Genomic DNA, 10835 nt, shown 5'->3' with positions numbered 1-10835 from the left:
AAATATAGGTTGTCAAATTTGATTTTCTTTAAACTTAAAAGTCTTTCAACCTGCAATATGCAACTTAAGAAAGCGCTAGTACAAGACATGAAATCAGTCCCCTCTGCTCCATCATCCGTCTCCCTCTCCCTGCTCTGCTGTGCTCTTCCACTTCCTGCTAGATTACTACTACTAAAGATTACTAACCAAGCAGAAATCATTGAAATTGAACAACATTTGGTTTGAGGGATGAGCCATTTTATGGCAGCAGCCCTCTAGAGTAAGAAACGTTGGACCATAATTTTACAAAAAAAAATAAATAAATAATTAAAACAACCCACTCTGCAGTTGGTGGATGAATACACACATATATATTTTCTTAACTGTATCACTTTTTCTTCCTAATCTTCAGCTGCAGGAGCTCCTGAAAGATTTTAAAGAGCTGGCCCGTGTGGAGCTTGTCACCGTTTTACCTGCAGATGTTCCAGACAAAACAGAGATTCAGTTTATGTCTTTTGATGCCTCTGTAACAAATGACGACACCCCCCTGCCTGTAGCAGAGCAGCTGCATTACATAAGCTCCTTGAATGTAGCCAACATCACCGTTGCAAATGGAGTAATTCACTGGGATGGTAGGGGATAAAATTTTAAGTATTTCCAAAAATAAATCTAGTTGATTCATCATTGGGGTTTTTTTTCGTTGTTGTGTTTTTTTTTTTTTTTTAAGATTTCATTTTCTTTGGCTGTTTGTTTTCGTCAGGTCCAGATCTCTGTGCTTCGTTTAGGTGTCCCATCAATTCTCTGTGCATCAACACTCTGGGCTCCTACACCTGCGAGTGCATACATGGCTATTATGATGTGAACTCTGTTCTTGAGCCTGCTGTCGCTTCACATCCAGCCTGCAACGGTAAAGTACAGCGACGCCACTCTATGAGCTACTTTTAGCTTTACATCTAATGAAATGAAAAATTTTCCAGCCACATCACTGAAGTTGTCACTGAAGTAGAATAATGGGTACAATACACTCAGAGTAATTTAAATGTATCTGCAATTACTGTGATTCTGCATCTTACAGCTTTGATTCCTACCCTCACTATCAAACAGAGAAAGGCCTTTTCAGCCAGTGTCTGGACAAACTGATAACTGGTGGAATAGCAAAACCGTACCTGACTTCTTACATGAGTGGAAAGGTTGACGTGAAGTTGAACGATGGGCGATGCATTATGGATGAGACGGACATGTTCTACCACTTCCACACGTCCCCAAAATTGTCTGACTGTGGAACTGAGAAGCGGGTGAGTGACTGCTTAGCAGGAATTCATACAATCTCAGTTGGTGATGGACAGAGTGAGTGGTGGAATATGAAAGGTTAATAGTGGCATAAGTTTATCTGAACTTGATGTAAAATGTGTTCACTTATCTTATGGAAAAAAAAAAAAGCTGATTTGAAAATTTAGTGCATTTTAGTACATTGCAAATAAAAAAATAAATAAAATGGAGGAGCATTTGACAACTAATTAGGTTAACTGGCAACAGGTGAATAACATGACTGGGTATGAAAGGAGCATTTCAGAGATGCAGAGCCCCTCAAATGTAAAGATGGTTCACCAATCTGTGACAAACTGCACCAAAAATACTGTGGAACAATTTTTAGAAAAATGTTCAATGCAATACATTTTTCAATCTACACTATACCATCGAAGGAATTAGAGAATCAGGGGGAATCTGTGTACAAGGGACAAGGCCAAAGACCAAAACAAGTTGTGTGTGTGTGTGTGTGATCTTTGGGCCCACTGCATTAAAAACGGGCATGATATTCAAAATGAATTTCAATTTATATGAAAAGCTAAAGAGGAAAAAAAGTGTGTGTGTGTATATATGTTTACTATTTTCTACTTGACATCACTGCAAGCCATATGTGAACACGATCCAGAAACTCCGCCCTATTCTCTGGGCCAAAGCTCCTTTAAAATGGGCTTTGATCAGATGAATCCAAATTAGATTTTGGAAACCATAGACGCCGTGTCCTGCGATCTAAGGAGATGGACCATTCAGCTTGTTATCAGCGGACAATTCCAAACCCTGCATCTCTGATGGTATGAGGCTGCATTAGCACACAAGCAAAGGCGCCCAGAGTAATCGTGTAAACTAATTGTAATTAATTTCCAGACATAAAGCTAGTGAATCCTTAGTAACACCAGCATTAGAATGGGATAATTGAACGCCGTGTCGAAGTCTATCAAACAATACCACCAACAGCACCACAAACGTTTTCCTAACTGAACTTGCTGTGCACGCAGAAAGGGGTTCTAACGGTCCCAGTACTGTACTTAGAACTGGGACTGAGCTGGTCCCTGCGAAATTCACACATTCGTATGATTGATTTCACCGAAGCAATTTTTCTTTAAGTACAATATAAGTACTATTATGTACTTGCTTACTTTTACTTAAGTAGAAATGTCAGTGGGTACTAGATTGTTAAATTACATTATCTTTACACTTAAAATATTAAACCTGCAATATGCAAGTTAAGGCAGCGTAAGACTTGAAATCAGTCCCCTCTGCTCCATCATCCGTCTCCGTCCCCTCTCTACTCAGCTCCCCTCAGTGGGTACGTTTACTAGAGTAAATTTGGAGATGGAGCCTCCACTCTGCATAAAGAGGATTTCTCTTAGACCTGCTCCACAGTTCATCAACCCTGGCACAGTGTGTGTGCGACCGAGAAGCTCTTTAGCCCCCCTGTCTGTTGACCCAAGCCACAACTGTGGTATTGTCTGTTCACACTAACACACAGTGTCCCCTCAGAAAAGGCAGGAAATGTTTCAGTACTAGCCGCACTACTAACAGTTCTAAGAAAATGATTTCACTGCTCTCCCCTTGAATATACCCCCTCAACCTGACAGAGAGGTATCTGTCGAAACCACTTTGCCTGTGAAAGCCCTGACAGTGTGGGTCTAACCTGAGAGAAGCAACCCAAGGCTGTACACCCGTTTGTGCAAACGACCCATGGGAACTACAACCAAAGCTGATGTCATCAGCCCCAACAACCTTTTGGCAGAGCCAGAGAGACACAGGACATTCCCCCTGTGGAATAGGGTTAAACAGTCTGAGTGCCTGCAACCTCTCCCCAGTCGGCCTCACTCTGGCCTGGGCTGAATCTATAAACAGACCTATGAAGGAGATGTTCTGACATTTACAGACAGTTAAAAGACGGGATGCTACACAATGGTCAACATCCTCCCTTTTCCAACTTTTTTGAGATGTGTTGCTGCCATCAAATTCAAAATGGGTTTCAGTTTTAACATCTGATGTGATTATGTTCTATTGGGAATAAAATATGGGATGAGATTTGCAAATCATTGCATTCTGCTGTTATTTACATCTTAGACATCTTCCCGACTTTTTTGGAATTGGGTTGTAGTTATATTAGCTAAATTGTATGAAGAGCTTAGAAATCCAACTATAAATTAAATTATTCAAAAATAAATACAAAAAGAGCTAAAATTATTAGTTTATTAATTATCAATTAAGTTAAGCTCATTTTAACCTCTACATAGACCTGTGATTTTTTTTCGGACAGGTCACTAGTTTCTCAGGGCCACTACTCCTTTGTGCTGTAGTTTCTAAATGTGTTCACGTTTTGTCCAGGTTAACAAAAGCCACATTGAGTTCCAAAACACTCTGAGTGTGACTTTGACTAAAGACCAACCCATCACCCGGCACGGTCTGAAAGTAGTCTGGAAGTGTGTGTACCCTAGACATTATGTACGCCATGCTAAAGTCAATGTGGATATACAGTGGTGAGACGATTTTAACATTTATCAGAATTCAGATTTGTATCCAAAATACATCAGAGCCAGTGTAACGTGACAACTTTATTCATCCTTCATTTCTCTCATCACAGGTTTGTCTCCTCCTCCCTGGTGGTGATGAACTCATCACTGCAGCTGGTCTTAAGCATGAAACTGTACACAGACGATTCATACACGTCCGAATACAAGAATACTATGGTTCTGGGACTTAAAGACACCTTGTTCTTCCACGTGGCCCTGCAGACCAACAGCTCTTTTGCTTCAGATGTGCTCTTGCAGGTGGAGTCGTGCTGGGCCACAGAGGGCGCCGACCCACAGGATACTGTCCAGGGTGTTTTTCTTCAGGATGGGTATTTCTTTATTTTTTTTGTCTATCAGCTCAGTGTAAAGACTGTTTGATAGTTTCATTGTTTCTGTTGCACAACAACGGCATCGTGTCCCATGAGCTCTTGTGGAAGTTGAGTAGTATCACAGTATGTGATACATGTTAAATACTTTAGTCGTGTTCAGGTGATACTTAATGTGATCCTCCCTCTCTTCCTCCCTCCTAGCTGTCCTGTTGACAACACATTCCACTGGCTCTCTGTGAACGGCCTGGCACAGAGCAGCAGATTTTCCATTCAGATGTTCACCATGCCGAAAGAGTTGCCCCTTTACTTCCACTGCCTGGCCAACATATGTGGACGTGATGAGAACTGCGCAAAGGTAAACCAAAGGACCCCCTGGCAGTTTCCCTGTTACCGTTATGGCTGCATGATTTGTTAAATGCAGTTTCTTTGACCACTGTGGCCTTTCCTTTTGAGGATTTCCTGCGATATAAGCTGCGATACTTGATGATGATGTTTGGATTCCTCAGGCGTGGCAGCTCGGCTGAGCCCACATCATAAACGGAGAAATGTCCCATTGACTTATACAAACCCGGGCCCAAATTGTTCTCGAATATGTTATAGAAACAATTACTAAATACACAAAATACACAAACTACTAGAAAAAAACAAAAACACACGCAATAACCTAGAAGCATCATGACCGCTGTCTCATTTTGATTCTTGGTGAAGACAGACCTTCGGGGTCTATGACTCTCGTTCGTCTTCATGTTGATTTGAACCTGGCTGACTAGACCATGTTCATGTTTTATTGTGTGGATATTTTGCCTATCACCCATGGGCAAGGGTCCTCAGGAACAAAATTACGTTTTGCATGCGTCCAACATTTCCAAAAGAGGTCTGCCATAAATTGGAAACGCGCAAACCGCAGTTTTGTTCCTGGGGAAATTGTGTTGAATATTGATGTGTCAGCAACTCAAGGCTCATGAGTGATGGGCAAAATCATCCACTTTATTCATACAGAAGAAGCTGCTTGGATAAGTAGCAACAATGTTTCTCTACTTATCCAAGCAGCTTCTTCAGACTGAATAAAGTAGCTAGGGAGCCCAGTTATGTCCTCCAGAAATAAACCTTTGTTCCAAACCCTGCCTCAATAGGTTTGTTAAGGTTTGTAAATGTGCATTTCTTAGCTGAATCATATCAACTACCATAACATATTATAAATGATAATTTTACAAAGGTTAGATGGCAACTGAAACCCAATAAAAGGTCACATGCACTAATATGCTTATCTGCAACATCTGATTTTTGTTGCAGGATTGCACCAGCCAGCAGCGCACGAAGAGGTCAGTGAGTCAGGGGAAACGGGCTGCTGTCGTGTCTGCTGGACCTCTGTTGGTCAACACGAGAATGAAGTCAGGAGTCCAACAGATGTTCTGTGAGTTTTTGTCGAGAAAGCTGAGCAGATGTGTTGTAGTTTGCGAGAACTTTCTCTCTGCTAAAAGCCAGAAGAACAAAACCAGTCTTTTCAGGGCCGTAGTCTTAGCTGATGGAAACTGAAGCATCTCATTTGCACGTTCAGTTCAGTTCGGTGCCAGTTGAAACTCTGGAAACAGAAGTTGGTTGAGTTACTCATGTGCATCTCTTTGCAGGGGCAGAGCACATGACAATTATCTCCATTGTGGCCGGATCAATAGGCCTTTTGGGACTAATTGTACTCGCAGTGAGTGCAACTAAAGCCATGATGACTTACTACGAACGGCTGCTACAGCAATAAAGTGCTTAGAACACCGTCTGTGAGTCATGTATACAGAATAATTTACTGGACAAGCAATCATCTAAATCCATAGGCCCACTAAGAATCTTCAAATGTCTAATGTCCCATTTCTCCTGTTAATGGTCCAATAGCGTTGCTGCTTGTTGACTGTGTAGTTTCTGTGTTCAGATGGCAAAAAAGTGTTTCCCATCTTCAGGTACTTCTGCATATAAATAACTATTAACACCTGTTCTGCTATAAAGGACAAAATAAACAGAATTGGTAACATTGAATCCTGCCACCCATTATTTGAAACGTGTATACAGTTCTGATGCCTGCAGCTGCCCACGTAAAGTAACTGGGGACTCTCAGTAAGAACGTTCTGGACCCAGTAACACAGGGTTGGTGTCAGTCAAAGGGTGAGGGGCTTCTGTTAATTTGTAGGGGGTGACCATAATAACACCTTTTTTTTTTTCTTTTTTTTTTTTAATAATACTGTTATCTGCCCACGAGGGATCAAGTCTTTCACAAGCCCTCGTAACCACGTGATTATAAGGTGAAGAGTCACGTCATGTCTACGTTTTGATCATTCCATGTTACGTTTTTCACAAGTTATATGATCATCTACTATTCCGCTAATGCGGAACTCAGACTAGTATCCTTCATGTGTTCAGGTTGCCTGTATCAAGGACTTCACCAAATCCATATCCACTGAAGGTTTTTCATTTGTTGACCAAGACATTATCAAGGACTCCGCCAAGTGAATCCACTCTAAGAATTCTCATGTTAAGAACCATGTTTGTGTCACGTAAGAGATTTATGGAATCCTGAACTATGAGACTGTTGCAATAGGGAAGTAAATCACTGAAGGGATTTTGGAGTTCTCTTCATTATCAGGGTTTGGAGATTCACCACGGCTACGTTCCACAGGCTCACTACCAGGCCTGCCTCTGTGTTACGGCTCCAGACCACTACATCTTCCTCAGTGTCCCCTCCCCCCCCACCATTTCCCTACCCTATCTTCAAGTTACTCAACCCCACCGCATCTCAAGATTTGTCTCCTCTACCAGGATCATACTCCACTCTTCCTTATAAGAACTTTGCTTCTCCTCTAGACTCGGCTCATCCTCCCACTGACTCTAGTATTTTGTTTTCATGTTCAGACACCATATCCCACAAGTCACTGTCAAAGATGCTCATCTTGATGTCCTCTCTCATAGACTGGAGTTCAGCACCATGTAGTGAGTCGGAGGACTTGCCATCCTGCTTTGCCAACGATTATATTTTATAATAAAAGCAAAGTGAGACTTTTATTATTTAATTAAAAATTTTATTTATTTCCATGGAACAATTTTCCAATGACTGTACAGTGCATCTAGAAACTATTCCCAGCGTTTCACGTTTTCCACATTTTGTTGTGTTACAACTTTACTTCCTTGGTTTATAACTTGGTTTCCTCCAGACATGACACTTGGCATATAGAGCAAAGAATTCAATCTTTGTTTCATCAGACCTTTTACTAAGGAGTGGTTTCCATCTGGACACCATACACGCCTGATTGGTGGAGTGCTGCAGAGATGGCCTTCGTCTGGAAGGTTCTCCTCTCTCCACAGAAAAATGCTGGAGCTCTTGTAAAGTGAACATCGGGTTCTTGGTCACCTCCCTGACTAAGGCCCTTCTCTCTTGATGGAATCAAGTCCTCTGACATACACTGTTAACTGTGGGACCTTTATATAGACAGACGTATGCCTTTCCAAGTTATGTCCAATCAGCTGAATGTCCCACAAGTGGACACCAATTAAATTGTAGAAAGATCTTGAGGACGATCAGTGGAAACAGGATGCACCAGAGCTCAACTTTGAGTGTCATGTGTTAAGATAAAAACAAACTTCTTTCATGTTGTCATTATAGGGTATTGTTTGTCATATATTGAGGAAAATAAAGCGTTAAAATTGAATAAGGATGTAACATAGCAAAATTTGGAAAAAGTTAAATGCAGTGAATAGTTTCTGGATGCACTGTATGTTGAAGTTCACTTAAGTGACACTAACTCTGTTGTTCCATCTAAAGACCGATGGGATGGTTTTCTTTACAGAAGAGAAGAAGCTGGATATTGTGCTGTGCTGTTGTGGTGGTTGTGTCACGTGGTGTTTCAAATACGATATGATGCATTCCTCGATCTGTGGATCCCGTAATTGCAATAACATCAGTGCATGTGCAGGAGTTCCAGATTTCTCACACACATTTCTAAAAATGGCCTTTCCGAATAGTTCAAACGTCGATCCTCTGATATCAAAATCGATTCCTTTAAGTTCAGCCCATGTTTTCTGCAGCAGATGGTCGATAATGGCTTCTGATTTTCCCATCCCTCTGGAAACTTTTGCCTTGGTGTATGTCTGTGTCACCACCATCTCAAGAACTACCCTCAGCTGAGTTTTGCGTTTTTGCGTTTGCCATTTGGAATCCTGCTGTGGTTTAGCCTGTGCCTCCTCGCATACGGAGTGAGACACTACAGAAGGTCCAGTCTCCTCCAAGACGACCTTTGGCAACATTGTTTTTACTATTGGCCGAGTCTCCATTAGCAAGAGTATCACGTTTTCACTGACCTTACTGACCTCACTGTTGAGCCACCAATTTGTCAGACCTAGGTAACAACAAACCCTGTTTTTGATTGTTGTATAAGCAGTAACGTCCATAGGAGCATCGTGTCTGAAGTGGCTGTAGAACAGGTCAGTAAGTCCTCGTGTAATTTTGGGAATTTTGCCACAGAAAACTGTATTGAATCTCAAAAATACACAGGCGTATCTGTCATCTTCATCATTTGCATCAGTTTCTGACAGAATAATAGAATTAGCCCTTTTTAAAAGTGATCTTATCGATTCTTCGCTTTCTCTTTTGGAGTCGTGCTTAAGATCAGTCCTTAAATGTGCCCACATAAAATGTATTGTTAATTTTGCAAATGTTTTGGCAAAGAATGTCTTTATCTTGCTCACTACTCTGTTAATACCCATTATGCAGCTCTCTCGGATTTCTGAACTTTGAGATGCAGAACCACACTGTTTGAATCTAAAAGACTCCTCCACAATTAATTTAGCGACATCATCTGAAACAATGCTAATCTCCCCAGAAGATTCTGATTGCAGCGAACTGTAGTCAGAGCCTGATAACTCATCTGAAATAGGCTCTAAGATTTGATTCAACTCCTGTCCAATTACTTTCTGGACTGCTTGACTTACAGCTGTTATTGAAGTTTCTGATCCCACAGGTGAGCTTGGCGGCTCGTGTTGTTTCTGAAACCGGTCCTTTATCTTCACGTCCTCCTTCATGTCCTCTTCCACATTCTCTGTGAAATTGAGCTTGGCTCTCTTCCTGTTTGGTAATGAAGTGCAGAAAATGTTTATCTTGGCCACAAATCCTTTAAGGATTTCTATGGCATGTTTGACCATAGCGTTGATTCTTTTCAAAGGAGTAATTCTACTTTTTACAGGCTCCTCAGAGTCTTCAAGACTGTGGAGAGCACAATTAATAATGTCTCTGACCTCCCTGACAATCAGCGTTGTCAGTTCCTCTACACTGACACACCGGCCTTTGACATCCATAAGTTCTGAGAAGATCTGAATAAACATGCTCCCCATTTTGGAGAAAATTTGATGCTCTGTCTGTCCTTCAAAGTCCTTAACAGCTTTTATAAGGCAATTGGAAAGACCTAATATCAAGTCGATACACATCTTTGCCAACCTAAGTCTCGTGGACTGATCAGGTTCACCTAATATGAGTAGCCTGTGTTGTTCTAGTGTCAGGTTTTTCACAAAGCCTTCAAAGGCTGTACGCACGTCCGGCATTTTAGCCTCTTCTATTCGTGTTTCTCCTGTTTCATCCATTGATACGATCTCTGTCTATCTTTTGGGGAAAAAAAGTTTGAGTCCTTAGTAACTTGAAATGGCTCCAAACTGAAGTGAACTTGCTCCTGAAGTGTGCAAGTTTGTAGAAATGCGTTATCATCCAAACATAAAAGCCATTCAGACTCTTACGTCATACATCAGAAGAATTTACTGTTTTTTTTTTTAACTCCGCCCCAATATCTTAGCAACTGTTGCTATGTGTAGTTGAATAATTTTTTAAAATCCTTATTGATAACACGTGATAAGAATTATGGATGTCAATCTTTTTAACTAGAAAGATGATTTCCAAAAAGATAACACTGTGAATGCTTTGGTGCTAAAAGGATTTTCCAATCCATTTTGCAGAGAGCTGATATGTTTGCTTTTGCTGAAACCAGAACTGCACTATCTAAAAAGAAAATAGAGAAATAGTTAAACGTTTAGTATCAAAATGTAAAAACAAAAATTGAAAAAATGATTTGAAAATAAGCAGAATTAGAAGGTTAACTATTTTGTTTTGAGTAGATGTAACATAAAATAGTAGCTTAGTACTAAATACTAGAGACTGGAAATGTAATAGAACAGAGTTTTAAGTCGAACACCTGACGAAAAGTAGAATTTATAAAATGAGTTGACCATTTCAAAACGTGTTAAAGTTGCAATATCAGTAGATCAAAGTATGCACAACCATTACCATCTCAATGTGGAGTAAGTTGAATAGATTCTAACAATGGTCCAATCAGTACCTGGACCCATTACTGCAGGGAGACTATAACCACAAAATCGTGTTTCCATTTAAATGCTAAAAAATTAAAAAGTATCAAAAAAAAACACTAAATACATTTTTGAAAATGTATTTAGTGTGTGTCTCTCCACTGTGTATTATGTGGCAGAAAAACAGCTTGTGTGGACACAGCTCTGAGGCTGATCACATGACCTAATTCAACTGCGTCCATTACCATGGCAATCACAGCTTTCAATCGGCTACATTTGCTGAAGACAGGATAAAAACTGTTCGCACTTTGCCTCCCGAAATGTGAAAAAGTTTTAGTCCTATTAACAAAATAAAAAACCTGTGAGC

At 40.6% G+C, this 10835-nt stretch overlaps 1 protein-coding gene across 1 annotated transcript; it reads left to right on the top strand.

Annotated features, from left to right (window-relative positions):
- Positions 1-1157: 1157 nt before the first annotated feature.
- LOC137106971 (pancreatic secretory granule membrane major glycoprotein GP2-like) lies at positions 1158-5677 on the top strand. The gene is made up of 5 exons (XM_067491059.1): positions 1158-1274; positions 3628-3779; positions 3884-4141; positions 4343-4496; positions 5435-5677. Exons 1-5 carry the CDS (start codon positions 1158-1160, stop codon positions 5675-5677), a joined length of 924 nt encoding a protein of 307 aa, XP_067347160.1.
- The last annotated feature ends 5158 nt before the right edge of the window (positions 5678-10835 follow it).

The sequence above is a fragment of the Channa argus genome, chromosome 21, assembly GCF_033026475.1.
Source record: "Channa argus isolate prfri chromosome 21, Channa argus male v1.0, whole genome shotgun sequence".
NCBI classification, from domain to species: Eukaryota; Metazoa; Chordata; class Actinopteri; order Anabantiformes; family Channidae; genus Channa; species Channa argus.
The sequence above is the reverse complement of the archived record's forward strand: the minus strand, read 5'-3'. Positions and strand labels throughout refer to the sequence as shown.

What these genes read in the sequence shown, in the direction of transcription:
- LOC137106971 (XM_067491059.1), top strand. Translation starts at nt 1,158, where the DNA reads ATGAGTGGAAAGGTTGACGTGAAGTTGAACGATGGGCGATGCATTATG. An exon ending in ACTGTGGAACTGAGAAGCGG is followed by an intron (nt 1,275 to 3,627) that starts GTGAGTGACTGC and finishes CGTTTTGTCCAG; the next exon opens with GTTAACAAAAGCCACATTGA. An exon ending in GTGATGAGAACTGCGCAAAG is followed by an intron (nt 4,497 to 5,434) that starts GTAAACCAAAGG and finishes TTTTTGTTGCAG; the next exon opens with GATTGCACCAGCCAGCAGCG.